The 22,893-nt window shown below is 41.8% G+C and overlaps 1 protein-coding gene across 1 annotated transcript in view; it reads left to right on the forward strand.

Moving 5' to 3' along the window:
- Positions 1–22,893, forward strand: part of PPFIA2 (PTPRF interacting protein alpha 2) — a 407,895-nt gene that overhangs the window by 302,516 nt on the left and 82,486 nt on the right. The window contains exons 7-11 of the mRNA XM_061639649.1: positions 330–446; positions 4,943–5,164; positions 6,407–6,553; positions 7,462–7,596; positions 21,093–21,176. Of these exons, the coding sequence (XP_061495633.1) occupies positions 330–446; positions 4,943–5,164; positions 6,407–6,553; positions 7,462–7,596; positions 21,093–21,176 (705 nt within the window). The remainder of the gene's footprint in view (positions 1–329; positions 447–4,942; positions 5,165–6,406; positions 6,554–7,461; positions 7,597–21,092; positions 21,177–22,893) is intronic.

The following is a 22,893-nucleotide window of genomic DNA, read 5'->3' on the forward strand; positions in this document are numbered from 1 at the left end:
GTGAATTCCAATTGTGAACTCTTGGACCACGTTTAGTTTGACCTTTTATGATCACATAAGCTAGTTCTTTCAAATGCATTGCTGATAAAGGATTGAAAGGATTTAAATATAAAATGATGACATTTCAAGAGAATGAAAAGTGATGATAACAGGTGATACCATATTTAAAGATTTCCTCCCCATATAGATTTGTAGTATATGGACAATAATGTGAATGATTAAAATATTGTCACGTTGCTGCTTGTGATGTTGTGAATTTATGCTCAGTACCTGAAATTCTTACCTGCTTGTTTGTTTTGATCTTGATCTTAATTTTAATTCTTTTCTAGATTTTAGCTTTGCGTGAACAAAATGCACATATTCAAAGGAAAATGGCATCAGGAGAGGGTCCTCCTGACTCAGAGCATATCAAAGGAATGGAACCTGGACAAAAAGTTCATGAAAAGGTATAAAGTAACAGCTTTCTTTTGAGAGCCATCATGGTTTGAAGAGTTCAGATCAAAACCCATTTCTCTCATTAAGATCCTGCATCCATTTCTGCTTTCTCAAATGAACTTAACCTAGCACACATGCAAGATGTGTCACTAGTACGTATGTATGTACGCTGCCTTTGATTCGATAGATAGGAATCTATTGTGGTCCAAGTTGCATGATTTAAACATCGACCCACGCCTGCTCTTTCTCATCAGAGCACTCTATACCAACACCTTTGCCCTGGTGAAGAGACAGCAAAACAGGAGCTTTATCTGACCCAATAATGGTGGAGAAGGGAGTTAAACTGTTGGCCCCCCTTCTCTTTAATTTATTTTTGAATAATGTTGTCTCTGCATTATCGGGCCCGCAATTTTTTCCACCGTCCGTTGGGTCCAGGAAAATTTCTGTGTTACTGTACGCTGACGATATGGTTCTTCTTTCCTTAACACCTCTTGGTCTTCGGAGGTTATTAAGTAGTTTACAAATTTACTGTACTAACGAAAACCTAAAAGTAAACTATGATAAAACAAATATTCTAGTTTTCGGAAAGAGATACAAGAGCCACCGTTGGCGGATGGCAGACACTCAGCTTACACAGTCTCGAACATATAAATACTTCGGAATTTTATTCTCAGATACTTTATCCTGGAAACCGCATATACATCACATTAAAACTATGGTGGCAAAAACAATAGGAGCTATACTAAAATTCTATCGTACGTCTTGATCTCACCAATTTTGAAAATTTATAAAGCCAAAGTGATTCCTCAATTACTTTATGGCGTAACGGTTTGGGGATGGGATAGGAATATTATAAAGATCTTAGAATCTTCCCAAAATGACTTCCGTAGACATATTCTGTTATTACCAAAAGGCACTTCAGCAGCAATGTTGCGTTCGGAGACTGGTTTTCCCCCGCTATCTGCCCGTATTCATTATGCTCTTTTGAAGTTTTTGAGATCGTTTGATCCTCTCCCGGGTGGAAAACCTTTAAAAGCTTGTTTTGCACAACCCCTGGCCTCTAAATTGTGGCTTAGTAATCTAGAGGATCTGCTACATATCTATCATATTTTCCCATGAGAATTTAACTCGATCTCAAATTTTACTCGTCTTCAAGAAGTCATTTTCCATCACTCCCACAATGTAGATAGATTATCACTCATGAACTCAAAGGGTGCCCCTTGGTTTTGGAGATTCAAGTCAGACTTTGAATGCTCACTTTACCTTATATCACCCCTCCCGTTAGCCTTAAGACATGCCTTCACAGCTCTACGTTTTTTCTCGCTGCCCAATGCAGTTAGAGAAGGCTGGCTCTCTGACACCCCTAATGCACAAAAGTTTTGTATCTGTGGCGCACCGGAGCCAGAAGATCTTCCTTATATATTATTTTCCTGCCCTATTTATAATAGTCCCCGAGCTAGATTTCTTAGGTTTGTGCAGTATAATGATAGGCCGATCTCAATCGAGGGAAATATAATTACCTTATTGTCCGATTTCGAACCTGAGATCACTTATAATGTCTCGCTGTTTACTATAGCTGCCCGAAACTTAAGGGCTAATTTTAAAAGTATGCTTCCATTGGATATTGTTAATAATGGAACAAATTCATAACTAAATTTTAACCTTTTTTATTTTAAGCTCTGTGCCTTGTTATAAAATTTTATTTAGATTGCATTTTATTTTATTACTCTTTGCCCGGCTTTGCAAGTTTGGACTAATTTTGTACCGATTTCACTGTTATTTGTCTTTTTGGTTTTTTTATATCTGTAGGCCTTTGGCCCTGGAATAAACTTATACTTATACTTATACTATTTTATTAGATTTATATCCCACCCTTTCTCCTAGTAGGAGCCCAGGGTGGCAAACAAAAACACTAAAAACACTTTAAAACATCATGAAAACAGTCTTTAAAATATATTAAAACAAAACAAACATTAAAAACATATTAAAACAAAACAGATTTAAAAACATTTTTTTAAAAAGCTTTAAAAATATTTTTTTTAAAAAAGAAGGTTTAAAAATATATTAAAAAGCAATTCCAACACAGACTCAGACTGGGATAAGGTCTCTACTTAAAAGGTTTGTTGAAAGAGAAAGGTCTTCAGTAGGTGCCGAAAAGATAACAAAGATGGCGCCTGCCTAATATTTAAGAGGAGAGAATCGCAAAGGGTAGGTGCCAATACACTAAATGCCCATTTCCTATATTGTGCAGAACGGACCTCCTGATAAGTTGGTATCTGCAGGAGGCCCTCACCTGCAGAGTGCAGTGATCAACTGGGTATATAAGGAATAAGACGGTCTTTCAGGTATCCTGGTTCCAAGCTATATAGGGCTTTGTACACCAAAACTATAACCATGAACAGCCCAGTAGCTAACAGACAGACAGTGCAATTCTTTAAGTGACATGTTGGTGATACCCTGACCCAGTGAGTAGTCGTGCTGCCACATTTTGCACCAGCTGCAGCTTCCAAACCAACCTCAAGGGTAGCCCCACATAGAGCACATTACAGTAATCTAGCCTGGAGGTTACCAGTGCATGGACAACAGTGGTCAGGCTATCCCGGTCCAGAAATGTCCACGGCTGTCTTACCAGCCGAAAATGCTAAAAGGCACTTCTAGCCACTGAGGTCACCTGGGCCTCTAGCGACAAAGATGAATAGAGGAGCACCCCCAGACTACGGACCTGCTCTTTCAGAGGGAGTAAGACCCCATCCAAAGCAGGCAGCTGACCAATCATCCGAACTCAGGAACAACCAACCCACAGTGTCTCCATCTTGCTAGGATTCAGACTCAGTTTATTGGCCCTCATCCAACCCACCACCAAGTCTAGGTGCCGGTCCAGGGCTTGCACAGCTTCTCCCGATTCAGATGTTAAAGAGAAATAGAGCTGGGTGTCATCAGCGTGTTGCTGACATGTTGCCCCAAATCTCCTGATGACTTCTCCCAAGGGCTTTATATAGATGTTAACAGCATGGGGGACAAGATGGACCACTGTAAAACAGTGCCTCCAATACCCATCTTACCAAGTTGGCCCAGAAGGATACCATGGTCAATGGTAACAAAAGCCACCAAGATCAAGTAAGAATAACAGGGTCTCCCTCCTCTTGTCCTTCTCCCGATAAAGGACATCCATCAGGGCAACCAAGGCTGATTCAGTTCCATAACCAGGCCTGAACTCAGACTGGAATGGGTCAAGATAATCTGTTTCATCCAAGAGTACTTGCAATTGATGTGCTGCAACCCTCTCAATTACTTTCCCTAAGGAAGGGGTATTTGCAACCTGGCAGTAGTTGTTGCAAAACAATGGGTCCAGGGTGGGCTTTTTCAGGAGCGATCGAATCAACACCTCTTTCAGGGTGGCTGGAACCACTCCCTCCTGCATCGATATGTTGACCACACCCTGGATCTACCCGATGAAACCTCCTCAGCAAGCTTTAATAAACCAAGAAGGGCAAGGGTCGAGAGGACACATTACTGGCTGCATTGTTGCAAGCACCTTTTTTTTCATTAATGCCTTCACCAGAACTTTTTTTTGTTCCCTCCTATAGAAATTAAAGCTGCTCCTCCATCAAATAAAGACAGTGGTAAAGAAGCTTCATAGTGCATCAAGCTATTGGGATTTTAAGCATTTATGTATTCACAGCCACATTAGATACAGAACTAATCTATTGCAGCTAACACTGCAAACCATCTCTATATTCCAAAAATGTCGCTGAAGCTTCAATTGTATGCCCACTTACCTGAGAGTAAGTCCCATTGCACATAGTAGGGCTTGCATCTGAGTAGACATGCGTAGGGTTGCACTGTATGGTTGCTTACCATCTCTAGAGAATTATCTGACACATGGGCCATGGTAATGATTGTTTGTTTGCTATTACAAGCTGCTAAGTATGCACATATAAGTGCTATATTGTAAGGAAACTGTCTACCTAGAATTGCATAACAGAAGTTACTGAAAGCTCAAGAGATATAATGAAACACTGATTGCAGAGAAGACTAGTATAGGAGCAAATTTTAGATGAAGAAGAAAAGGCAGCGGCTTCACAGGCTAGTGACTGAGGATTGATATGTTCTGCAATAGAAGAAGTGAGTTTAGGACATAGATTTAGAATATGATTCCCACAAGGATGCTAATCTATTCTTTTTTATTTTCCTCTTTTTAGTAGATTGGGTCCAAATTTAGTAATGCTTAGAGCTGACATGTTGAAATCAAAAGGGCTTACTAACAATTCCCATTAATTTTGGTGGGTCATCTCTAAACATGTCTAAGTCTAAATCCAGCCCAATAACTCTGTTTGCACATAATGCTAATCAGGGGTGGGGAACTATCAAGCCATTGGGTTGGATCCTTAATTCCACCCACCTACATGGGCCAACTTTGATTTAGATGCTGACTTCATAAACCTTGCCCAACTTCTTCAGTACACTGACAAAAATAGACTAACATTTGTGGTTTGTTTGTTAATAGCGCCTGTCAAATGGCTCTATAGACTCAAATGATGAGACCAGTCAATTGATGGAACTACAGGAACTTCTTGAAAAGCAAAATTATGAAATGGCACAGATGAAGGACCGCTTGGCTGCACTGTCTTCCAGAGTTGGGGAGGTAGAGCAAGATGCAGAGACAGCTAGGAAGGAGCTCATTAAAACTGAAGAACTGAACAGCAAATATCAGAGGGACATTAGGGAGGTAAAGAGTTAAATCATCTCCATTTCTTTGTCCGTCCATCCATCCATCCATTTCAAAACTGTACATCCAAGTTCCAGAACACTATCTTTTCTTTACAAAGTGGCTTGTAGGCCTTGTACTGTTGTACAGGAAATTATTAGAAGAAATTGCATTTTCATTAAATTTTAAGGAAAATTTCAAATTTGTGTTTCAAATTAAGACTTTTAGCCCATATGCAATATAGATGAACACAATGACAACACATATTTGTATTTGCACGCATTAATTTATCACCCTCGTTCCTATGGCATACCGCATAAATTGAAGTATTTTGTCTATGACATATACATCAAAAGAAAGAAAAAAAGGAGGCAAAATAAGTTTGTGGGGCTGTGGAGGAAATCCATGATCCTTATGGTCAGCACAACAGATAAATAATTTGCAATGTGGGATCAGCCACCACCAGGTTTATGTATGTATGTATTTATTTATTTATTTTATTAGATTTATATCCCGCCCTTTCTCCTAGTAGGAGCCCAGGAGGAGTCTACATGGTTGATGTTTCATATATACTGGCCCTGTAATATAAGGCTGGAGAAGAGCAGGAGAGTTCCCAGGCTTTCCTGCCAACAGCCCACCCCAAAGTCATGACCTGTTGATCAAAAATGTATAGCATGTTTCAGTATAAATTCAATTCACCACCAGATGTCCTTTGTTTTGTACATTCATGATACTTTGCGCTAATGATGCTATCAGGGTGGTCATAGACGAACTTGTTTTCAATACTGTTTGCACCTGCAGATGGTTTGAGGCGGTCATAGTGCTTCATTCCAAGCTACTGTGTATTCTGTAACTTCCTGTTGAAATCCCACAACTTTTGATACCACAAATGTTCTGGTTTATTCTTGCCCTGCTTTTGTTGTGCCATAGCCCCTTCAGACAGCAATAATATGGTAATATTGGGGAAGCATTGAGGAATAAAGCAGAATAAACCCACCGCTAATGTACTGTTATTTTGTTTGGAACATGTTACAGAATACACCCACAATAAAACACCAGTCTAGAAGGTCCCTCACTTCATATCCTTGGAAGTAATATGCATTACTAATGAAAAAAGCACTTTCTTTTCATACTTAGTTTAATGTATGATTTAAGGGATTTGTCTGTGATTTTGCTATATTATGGGTAATCAAAATGGGGGGGGGACTTGGAGGAAAAGAAAAAAAACTATCTATTTTATTTTATTTTACTTGTCCTTTTAAGGCTATGGCTCAGAAAGAAGACATGGAAGAAAGAATTACTACTCTCGAGAAGCGTTACCTAAGTGCACAGAGGGAATCCACTTCCATACATGACATGAATGATAAGCTGGAAAACGAGCTGGCAAACAAGGAGGCCCTTTTGCGTCAGGTTCAGTATCTGGGATCACTGCTAGAGCTGTAATGAATTTTGTTGGAGGGACTCCTCATTAACATTCTTGTACATTGCATTTACATGAAAAAGCACACACTTTGGTATTCTTGCTATGATTTGCCATGTAAGATATTGATAGATTTGAGTCAGAAGGGAGCTGGGGCTTTTCTTTCAAGCAGGAAAGGAGTCAGTGGCAGATCAGATTAAGACGTGGTTTGATTTTTACCAGGGCTAAGATTTTCAGTGCAAGGTTATGTGCTAGAACATATTTAATTGTCAGACCTTTAAAACTGCCAAGTCAGGGTGGCAAGATTCTGGGAGTGAGATCAGGCTGGGTGCAAAGTTGAGACAGAGGCAAATCAAGGCAAGCTAGAAATTAAAAGTGTGGCAAGAAACCAAGCCACTCATGAAGTGTAATGGCTTGATTATAAGGTTTGACCATCAACAAACTGAAGGGGGCAGGATATGCAGTGACTGTCATGAAAGTATCTATGCTTGCAGAGTGCAAGCTGTGTTTGCTAGTCTAAAATAGTTTAAAATAGTGGCATATTAAGATAATGTATTTTTTAAAAAATTAATCCTGCCACGGAGTAGGACACTACTTTGGTGTGATGTGTTTCTGTCTTGATTTCATGAGAGCAAGGGACAAGGTATTAATTGCTCCTAGTGATGTGCTTTATTAACTGTACAGTCTGTTGTGTCAGTCATTCATATTAATGCTTTTTCAGTACATCTCTATATAAATCATTATATGTGTCACCAGTTAGTGTACAAAAGTGAGGAAAATTTACTCTTTAAGAGCCAGCCAAGATAAACCATTGGAAGGCAACCCACTGAAAATGGTGGCAATTTCCTGATTCAGTCTTTTAATTTTTTTTTTAATAATTCTCATTCCTGGGTTTCAGATGGAAGAAAAAAACAGACAGCTACAAGAACGTCTTGAACTAGCTGAGCAAAAGCTGCAACAAACAATGCGGAAAGCTGAGACTTTGCCTGAAGTGGAAGCTGAATTGGCTCAAAGAATTGCAGCATTGACTAAGGTATTGTTTACTTAAGAGTAGGTTAATTTCAGAAAGATGTTTTCCTTTAACATTGATTTTCGCCCCTTTTTCCTTCCTTCAGCACCATCAGCAGCAATAAAATCCTGTTTTGGAGTGGACAAGATGATTCTACTTAATGGCACCGTAAATAAATACTAATTACACATGCAATGTTATTTGCTTTAGCTTAATTTAATGGCAGAGGTATTGCTTCATATTTCTTGTATGGCTTGAGTACATTTCTCCCAATATCCCAAAGGCGTTTATTTTATAATACTTTGTATTATAAAAGAATTATGATTAATCCAATTCAGCTAAAAGATCATGAACTTTATTTGCCATTGAATTTTTTCTCATGATTTTCTACATCACATTAATTCAGAGAAACACAGTGATCACTTTCATTAAAATAAATGAAAAGGTGCAAAACGCGTTTTTTCCTGGCTCAAATGAATCAGGGCTGAATGAGAGTATATGATTGACAGGGGAAATGTCTGGCATATTGTTCCCATAGGAAGCAATATTGCATGTAGATTCACATCTGGATCTTGCATATTGCATGAGAGAGGAGATGTGCAAGTTGCCAGTTTTGATGTTAAACAAAATGTGCAAAAAGAAGAGGCACAAGTCACTCACATATTCTCTGGTGCTTCTTTATAATGTCTAAAACCACTCTGTCTTGCTTTTTTCTGTAGGACTTAAGCTCCATTCCTATGCATACTTCGTTGAAAATCAGTCCTCCGTTGACCTCATTGGCTCCTAACTTTTAAATAAGAATGTGAAGGCATTTACAGATGTGTTAGGAACACTGAAGTAAAATAATTGATGGCATTTAATAGAAAGAGAGCCCATCTGAAAATCTTTTTATCAGTATTTCAAAACAGTTATTTCAAATATGAAAAGCCTGTAAGGCCACCAAAAAAAGTTTTATGCTTCTCAGGTTTCTTTTTTTAAAAGTGACAATGGACTAGTCCTGTGGATATCACTTTTTGGATGTGCATGAAGTAGTTTCATGGGTGAATATTTTCTTTCTTCATTAAGATTCCTGGTAATGTTCAGAAAAGGTCACCCCAAGCCAACCATGTGATGTGGGACTGAGCACTCCAACGCACACAGATGGTTTTTTGGAATTCTTTTCTATGGAGGGAGCAGGTCAGCATATGAGAGGAAATGCTTGTGTGTGTGTTCCTCCCTCTCACCCACCCCCTTCACTGAAATGGGAAAATCTACAGGTACAGGAGCTCTAAAATGGAGCAGATATGATGATGTCATAACTTCAGTGATTATGTGTCAGATAGTCAGATAAAAATAGGAGCTACTATAAGTTGTACTAAAACATATAGGCTGCCATACTCATCCACTGTTTACTAAATTGATGCTTAATCTATTGGGCTGAGAAATCCAGAACTTTGACTTCTGATCCACCATCCAGTTGATCAATCTGTGTAACCTTTCAAATGCTACATAATGAGCAGAACGTTTACATAAATTTAGCAACAGAGACTGCTCTAACACAACAATGCAATCAAAAATCTTATTTATGTATTTATTTTATTTATTTAATAAGTTTTGCTAAATAAATAAATACATAAATAAGATGTATAAATAAGTACATAAATAAACTTATAACTATCACTTGATTTTAAAAACCTCTAAGTAGTTTACTAAAAACATTAAAAATGATCCATTAAACAGTTAAAAACAAGTAATTAAAGACATGTTAAAACCATTAAAACATCAACTATTTTTTTTTTTAATCTATGTGTCTGGATAGACTTGCCTAAACAGAAACGTTTTGAGCAGGTGCTGAAAGCAATACAGCAAAAGCGCCTGCCTGATGTCAATAGGGAGGGAGTTCCAAAGAGTAGATGCTGCCACACTAAAAGAATGATTGCTTACAAGTGCAGAATGAATATTATGTGGCACCTGTAACAGTGCCTGTTGTGCAGATTTAAGTGCTCAAGTGAGCACATATGAGTCTCGCAAGTAAACTGGTTTCATGCTGTTAAGGGCTTTATATACAAACAGTATCATCTTGAACTTGGCCTGGTAACAAATTGGCAACCACTGAAGACCTGTGAGTGGAGGTGGTATATGCTGACAGGATCTCACTCCCATCAGCAATCTGGCTGCAGCATTCTGCACTAATTGCAGTTTCCAGGTCAAGTGCAATAGAAGCCCCACCTGGAGTGTACCGCAGTAATCCAGCCTGAACTACTGTGACCAAGCTCTTCCAGTGTAGGAATGGTTATAGTTATCTTACCAGGTGCAGCTTATAAAAAGCACTTCTAGCCACTGAGACAGACCTGGGCCTCCAGTGACAGAGCTGGATCCAGACGTACCCCCAGAGTGCATATCTGCTCCTTCAGGGGGAGTGCAACCCCGTCCAGGGCAGGCAATTGATGAATTCCTCAGACACAGGAACCACTCCAGAGTGCCCCGTCTTGCCAGGATTCAAGCTCAGTTTATTTTCCTTCATCCATTCTACCATGGCACCTAGGCACTGGTTCAGGGCCCACACAGCCTCTCCTGATTTGGATGTTATGGAGAAATAGAGCTGAGTATCTTCATCTTGCCCCAAATCTCTTAATGACCAGTCCCAGCAGCTTCATCTAAATATTAAATAGCATTGGGGCTCAGATAGTACTCTACAGCACCCCACAGCACAGCTGCCAGGGGGCTGAAAAACAATCAACCAACATGACTCGCTGGACTTCATCCTGCAGGTAGAACTGGAACCACAGTAACACGGTGCCCCCAGTTCCTATTTCATGGAGCCAGTCCAGGAGGATGCCATGGTATCTTGTGTTCCCTCTGATGCACTCGAGAGTTGTTGGTGACCACAATTCCCCACTGGTTTCAGTTTTGAGGGACACCTTAATGTGAACACATTAGAAATACATATGGAGTATTGCCCCTGAATATTGATACTGAAGTCCATTAATAAAGAAGTCAAAGAAAGAGCCCTTCCATATTGGGTGGGCACTCACATAAGAATTTCCTGCATTAGGGTGTATTGGTAATAATCTGGTATAACTGTAACCATTGCGATGATCTTTTGCTCATCTTATACCTATACACCATAGTAGGCTTGTGCTGTTTGTAGTACTTAATAATAATAATAATAATCATTGTTATTGTTGTTGTAAATGAATATACTATGCTAATACTAAATTCAATTAAAATAAACCTATTCTGTCACACACACACACAGCCAGCACAAATTAAAAATACTAGGTTGGCTCCAGTCTTAGTCATGCTTGGAGTAGACCCTCAGCATGATTGAGTCTGGAGCCAATCCATCCTTAGTATATTTCGGGAAGTTGCTTGGGCTCAGTTTCTGTGTGAGCTCCAGGGAAAGACAATTCCTGAAATAAGAAGTATGCATGGAAAAAAATAAAAAAGAATGCAGCAAGTATCCAATGGTAAAGACCAAAAAAGGAGAATCGATCTCAAAGATCCTGAAGGGAAATGCATTTTCTATTAATGCACAACTTTTTTTTATGTTTCCTTATAAACAGTTTAAAAAAAACATTAGTTTTGAAATCATTGCAAGGCAAAACTCCTCAAGAGTTCTCCCAAGGTTTCATGGGGCGACAATCATCATATCTAGGACAGCACTTCCTTTTTGTTATAATCAGGATAAAGTTGCTAGGTTACCAGGGGGATGAGTTCCCCAGCTTTCTAGACTGGCACTGCTTGTAACAGCCTTAGTTCAAAGTGACAGAGTTCTTTTCCTGAGAACACAACTGGGGGGCCCAGCTTCTGTCTCACTTCAGCCACAAAGTGGTATCCACAAACTCCAAGAGTTTACAGTTCTGTTCTGATGGTATCCATGTTCAAGGTGCAGTGATCAAGGTGCTGCAAGTGAATTTCTCAAGAGGGTTCCACAGCACCTCTCCTCCTTCCTGCTTTTTTTTTTAAACCTCAGTATTGCTTTCAGTTTAGTTGTCTGATTTTTCTTCTTCTTCATGGTTTTTAACACTGCAGACACGTTGAAGAGGGATGGCAACTTCCAATCTCCCTCCTTTTTCAAGCTAGCAGTTCCCCCTTACCTTAATGAGTGTGGCAAAAGCCAAACATCAGGAGTGAGGCCTAGCCTTTAAGTTGCATGCAGATCCCAGTCTACTTCCTCTTCTGAGGAGTCTATTCATCCTTCCCATTCTGAGAGACAAGCAGTAGCACTGATGTATATATTGGAGATAGATCCAGGAGCATCAGGGATATACATTAAACTATTCCCATGGGCAGATACTTCCCTCATTAATGGTAAAACTTACAGGAGGTTTAGAGCAAATTTCCTCACAGTAAGCCTCTGCACTCACCATCTATTAATTTACCGATGACTGCCCTTTATTTTCAACTATCAGTTGAGGAACAGGGAATTCCTGAACTTCAGGTCAAAGAAAGTTTTTGTAGGGGAGGAAAGTTGCCCTATAACATTTCCAAAGCAAAAGCTGAGCAGGAAAAGCTTTATGTACACTTCTTCTCAGATGTGTGATTAGAGTATGGAATGCTCTTAAGTTCAGAAGACTTTCCTGAGGAGAAATGTTTGACAGGATGCTGTGAAAAATGATTTTCAACTAGAATTACCAGGACCAGAGAAAATTCTCAGTTTTCTAGCAATTTTCCTGACAAGAACTTCCTTGCAAGGATAAGTTTAAGAATTTATTTGGCCTAGGTGCAGATTCCCACTATACTCCAAACTCTGGCAAAAGCAGCTTGACTCTGTATACTGGAGGCAGCTGGAATCCAATGTGATGCAGTATGTCACCCTTAAGGAGAACTGGGTTTAGATCCCTGCTTGAGACGAGGAGGTGCTTCCGAGATAGTCTTGGACCAATCACGATTTCTCATCCTAAGTTACTTCCCAGTTGCTGTGAATTTCAGGTATTTCACAAACAATGCATTATATGCACTCTGCCATGAAATCAAATAAAATCTCCAAAATAACACTTTTCTTTCTTAAGGTGAACATTGTGAGGTTTTACTTCACTAGCTAGAAACATTATGGAGGAGGCACTGTGAAATATGCTATAAAAGCTAGATATTACCCTTAAAGACCTTGGAGCAATATTGTGGAACCTGTGGTCCTCCAGATGTTGTTGGACTCCAGCTGTCATCAGCCCCAGCCAGTATGGCCAATAGACAGGGATGATGGGAGTTGGAGTCCAACAAAATCTGGAGGACTGCAGGTTCTGACCTTTGCCTTAGAGGCATTGGCTATAGCACTAAAGATTGTTGTATGTCTCCAGTTCTATCCCTTTTGGGGAAAGGAAGGGAAGGGAAGTCCTTGTGGAAACTAGAGAGGTGCTTCACAGGATAGAGCATGCGTGATTCAGACCTACATCTGAATATATGTACAGATCAACCCTACTCTTATTCTGTTATGTTATCGGGGGAGATGGAAGTGCAACAGGGTGTTGGTTGCCCCCAAACTGTCTCCCCATTCAAATAGTCTGGATAGCCGCGGTAACAGCTCCCCCGGGTTGAAAATTCTGCTTGTGAATGCCAGGTCAGTGAATGGCAAAACGATGGCCATTCAGGATTTGATCCTGGATGAGCACACCGACCTGGCTTGTATCACGGAGACCTGGTTGGATGAAGCTGGGGGGGGGGTTAATCTCTCCCAGTTTTGCCCACCAGGTTTTTCTGTGCAGCAGCAGGTGAGACCTGGGGGACGGGGAGGTGGAGTTGCAGTAGTCTATCGTGATGCCATCCCCCTGACCAGGTGCCCTCTCCCACAGTCTTCGGGGTTTGAATTTGTATATTTGAAGTTGGGTGACCAGGACAGAATAGGGATTCTGTTGGTGTACCGCCCATCCCGCTGCTCAACAGACTCCCTTCCTGATCTAGCTGGGGTAGTCTCGGGTTGGTGTTGGAGTCCCCTCGGCTTGTGGTATTGGGTGACTTCAACATCCATGCCGAGACTGCTCTATCGGGAGTGGCTCAGGATTTCATGGCCTCCATGTCAACCATGGGTCTGTCCCAAGTATTATCTGGCCCCACTCATGTCGCTGGTCACACTTTGGACCTTGTTTTCTGTGTTGGATGGGATGATGGTGATCTTGGTGTGGAGGAACTTTCTATAGTTCCGTTGTCATGGACAGATCACTACCTGGTTGGGTTTAGACTCACTGGGACTCAGAACCTCTGCAGGGGTGGGGGACCAATTAGGATGGTCCGCCCCAGGAGGCTGATGGATCCGGATGCTGTTCTGATGGCTCTTGGGGATTTTCCTGTCACCGCGGCAGGTGATTCTGTCGAAGCCCTGGTTGACCTCTGGAATGGGGAAATGACCAGGGCGGTGGACACAATCGCTCCTGAGTGTCCCCTCTTACGGAGTGGAGCCAAACCAGCTCCCTGGTTTACCAGGGAGTTGGTGGCGATGAAACGAATAAGACGGAGACTTGAGCGACATTGGCAGAAGACTCGGTGCAAGTCTGACTGAACACGGGCTAGAACCTATCTGAAGGCCTACTCCGTGGCAGTGCGGGCTAAGAAGAAACTTTTCTTTTCTGCCACCATTGCGTCTGCTGGGAGCTATCCAGCGCAGCTATTTTGAGTGGTCAGGGGTCTTTTAAACTCTGGCCCCCAGGAGGGTAATATAGATCACTCAACAGCCCGCTGTCAAGAATTTGCACAGCACTTTGCAGATAAAGTCGCTCAGATTCGCTCTGACTTGGACACTAAAATTGATACAGTCTCAGGGGATGTAACTTTGGCTCCTGCTTGTCCAATAATGGATTTCTTTCAATTTGTACAGCCCGAGGATGTGGACAAGATCCTTGGAGAGGCAAGAGCCACCACATGTCTGCTGGATCCTTGCCCTTCCTGGCTCATCAAAAGTGCCAGAGGGGGACTGGCCGAGTGGGTGAGGGGAGTGGTTAATGCCTCTTTACAACATCGTGCCTAAAAGAGGCAGTTGTACTGCCTTTGTTGAAAAAGCCCTCCCTGGATCCCTCCATAATGGGAAATTATCGGCCAGTCTCCAACATTCCATTTTTGAGCAAGGTAATAGAGCGTGTGGTGGCCGCCCAGCTCCAGAGATTCTTGGATGAAACGGATTATCTGGATCCATTTCAGTCTGGTTTCAGGTCTAGTTACAGGACAGAGACACCTGTGCTGGATGGGGTTACACTCCCCTTGAAGACACAGGTTTGCAGTTTGGGTGTGCTCCTGGACTCAGCTCTGAACTTGGAGGCCCAGGACTCGGCCGTGGCCAGGAGTGCCTTTGCCCAGTAAAGACTAGTGCTCCAGCTGCACCCGTTCCTGGAAATGCCTGATTTGACTATGGTGATGCATGCCTTAGTTACATTCCGTTTAGACTACTGTAACGCGTTCTACATGGGGCTGCCTTTGAAGACTGTTCGGAAACTTAAACTGGTACAAAGAGCTGCAGCCACAGTATTAACAGGGGCTGGTTACAGGGACCATACAACTCCCTTGTTACAACAGCTCCACTGGCTGCCAGTTTGTTTCCGGTCACAATTCAAAGTGCTGGTTTTGACCTTTAAAGCCCTATACGGCCCAGGTCCAGGCTATTTGTCAGACCGTATCTCCCTATACGAGCCTGCCCGGGCCCTGAGATCTTCAGGAGAGGCCCTTCTCTCAGTCCCAACACCCTCACAAGTGCGATTGGTGGGGACGCGAGATAGGGCCTTCTCAGTGGCTGCTGTTAGGTTCTGGAACTCCCTTCCTAGGGAGGCACAAATGGCCCCCTCCTTGCCATCCTTCTGTCAGCAAGTAAAGACTTTTTTATTCCGACAGGCTTTTGGGATAGAAGGTGTTTAGGATTGGGCTTTACAAGGCTTGTTTTATTGTTTTATATTATTATTTGTATTATTATAAATTGTTTTTAGATTTTTAAGTGCCTTTTACGGTTTTAAGGTTGTGTATAGTTTAATTGTATTTTAATTGTATGTTTTTCTATGTTTTTAACTACATGTAGTTCTATCTGTAAGCTGCCCTGAGTTCCAGTTTGGAAAAAGGGTGGGGTAAAAATAAAGTTTCAATTCAATTCAGTTCTTCATGGGAGGAAAGAAACAACACATTAAGCACACCTCCAGACCATCAGTATTTTGTGGGAGGGAGTCATGCACGTACTGGGAATTTGTACATTTCAGGTGGATTACAGTGCTATGTAGCTATAGCACAACAAATTAACTTGAAAAAATAAACTGGCTTTTGTGGTTTGGAAAGTGATAGGGAAATGCAATTATTCATGAGAAGATGTGTAAACACCCTATAATCAAATCAGGGTGAACACTCATTGCAATATAACTACCTCATATACAGAACAAATGAATGCTCAATAAATACCAGATGTAGTCTACTACATAAGCTTTTTGCAAGCATATCGGGAAATGCTGAATAAATTGGTCATCTGGAGGAGCCCTAATACTTAGTTTGATTCCTGACTTCAAAATGAGAATATTTTCAGTATCTTACATCAAAGTAACATTAGATCAAGCAATACAGAGGTCTGTGTTGAAGGAATATGCCTTGAAATTGCTGTATTACCCTAAGGATAGTTTTTGTGCATCTCCAGGGATGTAGTTTCTGTCTAGACACTGGAGGATCATGCTATTTATCTGCTGGACTTATACAAAGACCAATTAAATGGGAGTCCAAAGCAGAGCGGCTTTCAAGATATTTTAACCCCAGAGAAGCTCAGTCATTGCATAAAAAATAGATGATTTCAAAGTTTTCATCCTGAAATTATGGCATCCATAAATCTTTCAAACGCATATTTCCAACCAGCTCTAGCCTCAGCCCCAGGAAACATATGTGTGTTGTTAATTACCTCTCCATATAGAGTGTTTTAAGCAAATAGGACAGAGTATTCTTGATGCTTCGTGCAACCTTAAAAGCACACACCTTGGTCTGCAAAAAAATTCAGATGATACCTTCAAATAATTCCCAACCAGGGAAGGAGAGAATGATGTTCAGATCTGTCTTGCCTAAATCAGACACCACTGCTTCATTGTCAACCTGGCTAAAAGCTCTCCTCCTCACATTGACAGACTAGAAACGTTACATCCATAACACAGTCATAATGTTGATAACAAGGTCAAAGAACAGGATGCTGATCAGGGGTGTCCTTTGGACACAGATAGTTCTTATGTGCTAGGCTATCTCTAGGAATGATGGTCTCTTCACAAGAAATGACTGGTCAAGGACTCCAGAGAGATGCATGAGATCTTTCAGTTTCCAACAGGATGCCAAAAAGGTCATAGCCAAGGTGGGAGATACATTTGGTTGCCTTTCAAACAATGTACATAGTGAAAATAGGGTTATCTCAGCAGACTGGCTCAGGTGGCCGGTAGACTCTAAGCTATGCAGGGTGGATACTTTATCTTAAAGTATTCAAGTAGGTATCATTAAGTTTCAGCCAGCCAAAATAACTTTTTGGCAATTCTGCTTATGATCCAGAAGATCATGCAATGGAAATTGAGGTAAATCAAGAACTGAAATGGTTTGCTCAGTGCTGGATTTTACTCCAAAATTCCAAATGTCCACCTTAGCTGTAATTTGGGTAACCAAAGCTTTCAAATGTAGTTTCTTGTGGCTATTACACCAGCGTATAGGTTTTTTAAGGCTCTGTCAGCCAATAAGGGCCTATGTGCCTTTGCTAAGGATAAAGAAGGGTTGAGGATTTCTTCATGCTTAAAGTAAACTCATTCTGTAAGCTTCAGGAAGTATTTTTTCTCTGTGTTTTTTCCTAAACCATTTGTCCCCAAGGGGAAAAAGTGGCACATATTGGCCTTACATGAACAAGACTAGGCAAGCCTTGGGCTAATGTGCCCCCCCCCAAATCTCTTCTTCTGATGTAGCTACAAAGAAGAGAACAGAATCTTTTGCTTCCATGTTTAATTAACCACAGGTTTGCATTCTGTTCAAACCAAAACAAGCTGAGGTTAGGCTTGAATATGCTTTACTAAGACAATCCAGTTTCTGGCTTTTTCAATAAACCTATGAGTGGTACCCAAGAAAGCAATAAACTTTTCAAGAAAAGTCAAGTTAAGATTAATCATAGTTTAGGGTTCAGACTAAACTTACTACTAACCTTCAGTAAATTTAAATGGAAGTGAAAGCTTCTGATGTTTGAAGAAGTGCAGCTGACCATCTGCCCCCTTGACCCTTGCCCGTCTTGGCTTTTTAGAGCTAGCCATAGGGGGTTGATTGGATGAGTCCAGGGAGTGTTTGATGCTTCACTGGAGGAGAGTAAAGTACCATCTGCCTTAAAGGAGATAGTGTTGCATCTCCTCATTAAGAAGACCCCTTTGAAGCCAGAAGTGTTAAACAACTATCACCTAGTGATGAATATCTCCTTTTGGGGCAGGGTGCTTGAGAAGGTGATGGTGGTACAGCTTCGGGCGTGCTTGGAGGAGACTGAATACCTGAATCCATTTCAGTCTGGCTTTAGGCCCAGTCATGGTACTGCCTTAGTCACCCTAGTTGGTGACATTTGCCAGGAGAGATGGGGGAGTGCAACCTTTCTTGTTCTTCTTGATCTCTCAGCAGCTTTTGATACTATTGACCATGGTATCCCTCTGGAGTGGCTAAGGGAGGTGGGGGCTGGGAAGACTACTAAAGTGGTTCTGCTCCTACCTCCAGGAACGTGCTTCCAGAAAGTAGTTTTGGGAAGCTACTGTTTGAGAGCTTTCCTGTGATGTCCCACAGAGTTCCATCTTGTCCCCCATGCTATTTAACATTTATATGTAGCTGCTGGGAGCTGTCATCAGGAGTTTTGGAGTGAAATGTCACTAATATTTGGATGGCACCCAGCTCTCTATTCCATCTTAATCAGAAGAGTGGTTAAGATGCTAGACAGGTGTTTGGAGGCACTGATGGGCTGGATATGGGCCAACAAACTGAAATTGAATCCTGAAAAGACAGAGGTGTTATGCTTTCCAGGGTCTTTAGTCCAGGATGTGGGAAGATGGCCTGTTCTGGCTGGGGCTGCACTCCCCTGGAAGGAGCAGGTTCATAGCTTAGGGGTACACCTGGATCCAACATTGTAACTTGAGGTCCAGATGGCCTCAGTGGCTAGGAGTGCCTATTTCCAGCTCCAGCTAGTTCACTGGCTACAGCCTCTTTTGGACAGAGATGAAATGGACACAGGACTCCATGCTCTGGTAACTTCCAGATTGGTTTATTGCAATGTACTCTACATAGGGCTGCCCTTGAAGATGACTTGAAAACTTCAACTGGTCCAAAATGGAGTGGCCAGATTACTGGCTGGGGTTATTTTTACAACTCATATAATCTGTGCTGTAAAACAGTTGCATTGGTTGGCAATTCATTTCTGAGCTCATTTTAAGATGCTCACACTAGTGTTTAAGGCCCTAAATGACTTAGGCACCAGATACCTTTGTCTTTGTAGGAGCAGCTATCTAGGCATCAGATCACACCTTTACGAGACAGCATAAAACAGACACCTTCTCCTTAACTGAAGGTAGTGCCCACATTGGATTGAATCCAGATTTAATCATGTTTTGAGTAGGGCCATTGATTTCAGTGTGTTTACTTTAAACATGATTAAGTCTGGATCCATCCCATTGTCTATAAGCTGCTGGCAATGAGAACCACCATTTCTTGCCACCCCAGATATTGTAAATGCCTCCCTCTGACTCCTTGGAAGAAAGGGAATTTTTTCTTACCTATCAATTCCTATTCTCTGAAGTAGCAGGGGGAGGCAGTTGCCCTGCCCAACTTCTTGAACCATGCAGATCACTTTGAGGTTAGAAGGATATCTCTTCCTATCTTGCCCTCCTTTATATTTTCTCCTGAGTGTTTTGTTTCAGAAATGTTTTGTGTTAGATACATTTGTTAGGGTTGAAGGGCTTGAGCTTGGTCTGGGAAGCTGGATAGACTCTCTCTTTGCTATTGTAGCAATTTGATCCTGCCTATTGCCAAGAGTAGGTGATATCCGAGACGTGTGACTAATCTATTCCTCTGACGCTTCAGAGTATGGAATTTGCAGGTAAGAAAAAAGTCCCCTGTTGAACAAATTGTCAACCTGGTTTTATGCTCAGAAAGGAGTTAAATCATTGGATGGACATTTATGTTTTATATTCAGTATTCATTTTCTTCTAGATGCTCTTTTTGTCTTATAGTATGTAACAACAACTGATACATTACGGACAGTGTCTTCTCTTAATTGTTACTCTGGTCTTGTGAGCTACCAATAGTATTCATTTATTAGGTTAGGTAAGGGATATTAACTTTTTGGAATTTCACAGCATGCGTTAATGGGGCTTGTGGTGAGCATAAAATCTATGGTGATACATTTACCTGATTGATCATTTGCCCAGATTGTGGTTCATCTTGTCACCAGAAAACTAAATAGTGGCATAGCCAGTCATAACCTGAGCCTTGTGGAGCAATCAGACACCTGTTTTGCATTCACCGCAAACTCAGTAACTCTTCTCATAGTAAATTTGTTAATTTGCTTTCGTATCTCTAAGGGAACCTATCATGACATTACTCTATAAATGACTAACCCATTTGGTTTAATATATTCTGTAAACATTATATACATTGTTTTCATTATGATTAGATTATAGGATGGTCTATTTTTAAAAACAATTCTGGCATTGGCTTCTCAAAGTTATGTTCTGGTGTTAAGTTTACCCAAATTCCAATCAGGCCTTATATTTGCCATAATTGCTTTGATATCCCTCTATAGAGGAAGATTAATTTCTCATCAGCCAGCCATCACTAACCTGAAATGTCCATACTTAGGTTGTTAGCTTTTTTAGCATTCCATTGTTTTTAGTTCATCTGCATCAACTGCCTCATGTCACCCTATTGTAAGTGTGGTTTATTCTACATAAAACTATGTCAGTTAAAGTATTAAACTTGCAATCACACTTTTCTTTTGAGCATTCTGTGCTGTGTTCTGTTCAGTGTTGGTGTCTTTAGTTCTGATTTTTCAATTTTGTCCCTCTCCTTTTCCTTGACTTGTTAGTCTGATCCAACCTCTTCTACCTCATCTGATGATTATCAATATGTTATGGAAGCTAAACTACAAGAAATGATCTCCATACGTAGGAAGGTAGTCCTACTGGACTTTACTTTCTATTGCTAAATAGAATCCATCTGATTTTGTTTTCATATTTTTAAGAATTCTTTTTTTAAAAAATTATGTATTTCTTTTATTGATAATCAACCATTGTGTGGTTCAGTGCTTAAAGAGCTTACAATTTTATGATGGCAGGTTTGTGTTCAAACCATGCACAGTCTGCATGCTACATTTGGCTGATTTCATTGCTCATAAATAACTCCAATGTTTTGCTGGATGCTTGGATGTAACAGGCCTTTGTAGCTGACACATTTCAAGCAATGCTGTTCAGCTGCCTGTTTGAATAAAATTTATTTTTAAAAACTAAGTTTGCAGTTAGTAGTAGCTTGCTTTACGTTTTCTTTAAAACAAATTGAAATCTCACAAAGCTCTTTACGTTACAAATAAATGCATATTTTTTTAATAGGCAGAAGAAAGACATGGCAACATTGAAGAACGCATGAGACACTTGGAGGCTCAACTGGAAGAAAAGAACCAGGAGCTTCAAAGAGTATGTGCATTGCTGATAGTTTATAGTTTGACTATGTAATTTTATACTTAGGTTATATTCTTCACTCTTTTTGTGCATACATGCACGAGCACACACACAACAGAAGAAGGCTGGTACATGCTATTAGGAGCCTCCACACAACTGTCTTTGAGAACATAGGGATCATTCAGCTCAATAACCCAGCCACGATTATTTGGAACATCATTTGTATTAAATTGGGCATGTAGCCACATCTGACCTGCAACAATTGTATATATCATAATAATAGCTCAATCACCTGAGGGTTACCAGTTGCGGCCGAGGGGCGAAATAAAACACAGACAACAGTAGTTTGGGTTGAACAAAGGGCCACTTTATTAAAACTATAACAAAACCCCTTTAAAGTGACCTGCAGAGGGGAAACCTAAGTGCGGGGACTGTCTATAAGCAAGCAGCTTGCCATACAGCTCTCGGGCGACCAGCCCCTGCTGGGGCAAGGGCAAGTCCTTCTGCTTACCCTGGCCACACCCTGTAGGTGAGTAGGGGGGCCTTCCTACGTCACCACCCCTTGGGGCCATACAACTCTGGGTGGATGAGGTAAGTTGGCCCCAAAAGCAGCCCATATCCTGCCCTCGGCCCGTAAAATCCTGATAGACAGGCCTCCGGAACCACCAATCACCTCCAAAGGTGCCTAAGGGAGCCACCTAGCTGTCCTTACCTACTTCCTTTCCCGCACCTTACCACCACAAAAGGGGGACAAACCAAAGAGCTCTACCCCCCCCACACACAGTGCAACCACCATGTAATAAAAATTATAGAATACAGTACCTTAACCCAATACAGGCCTGCGTCTAGCAAGAGGCCGTAAGCCTAACCAAAGATGCCCCGCGCAATGGCCAATAGAGGCTGCCAGGGCCTCACCACATCCCTCCCCGTTCTGTGCACCCTACCTAGGCTGAACTCACACCCAGCTTTACAACCACAAGGGGGAAAATAGGGCCTGTGTCGAAAAGCTTGAAAGGCCTGTGCAGCCTCCTCTCCTATATTCTGTCCCGAGCAGGCAGTGACTGGCCAAAGTTCACCCAGTGAGCCCCATGGCTTTGGGGGGGGATTCGAACCCTGGGCTCCCAGGTCGTAGTCCAACACCTCAACCACTACATAATCAATTTTATTTATTTTTATTGCATATTCATATATTTATTTATTTTCCCAGGAGTGGCTAGGCCACCCCAGCGAATCACCCCCAACTGCAGGGGGAGGGGTAGCTGACAACACCCCCAACTGGCTTGCCCCCCAATGAGGCCACACCACCGCTACCCCTCCAAATCGCCACCCACGTGTCTGCCTGCTGTCCCCCCCCCAACTACGGGGGGGTGTGAGCACAAAAACCAGGCTGGCGCAAAAACTGGGCCTCTGCTGCTGCCGCCCCCTAACCAACTATGGGGGGGTGGGCATGAAAACTAGGCCGACTAGGCCTCCACTGTCGCCCTCCCCCAACAGCTTGCAGGGGGGTGGGTGCGAAAACAAGCCCAACTTGGCCCGCAAACACAGCCTTCTCGCCACTGCTACACAGAGCGCCTAAATTGGTGCCGTCCAAATGGCCACCACCAAATGGCTGCTGCCTTTGTCCTGCACTGACCAGCCGGATAGGCCCCTTTAACAAGGCCCGCACCAGCTGCCGCCACTCTGCAACATCCCAAGCAGCACTGCCCACGTGGCAGCCTTATCGTCCTCCACC

Source organism: Rhineura floridana, chromosome 8 (genome assembly GCF_030035675.1).
Source record: "Rhineura floridana isolate rRhiFlo1 chromosome 8, rRhiFlo1.hap2, whole genome shotgun sequence".
Lineage (NCBI taxonomy): Eukaryota > Metazoa > Chordata > Lepidosauria > Squamata > Rhineuridae > Rhineura > Rhineura floridana.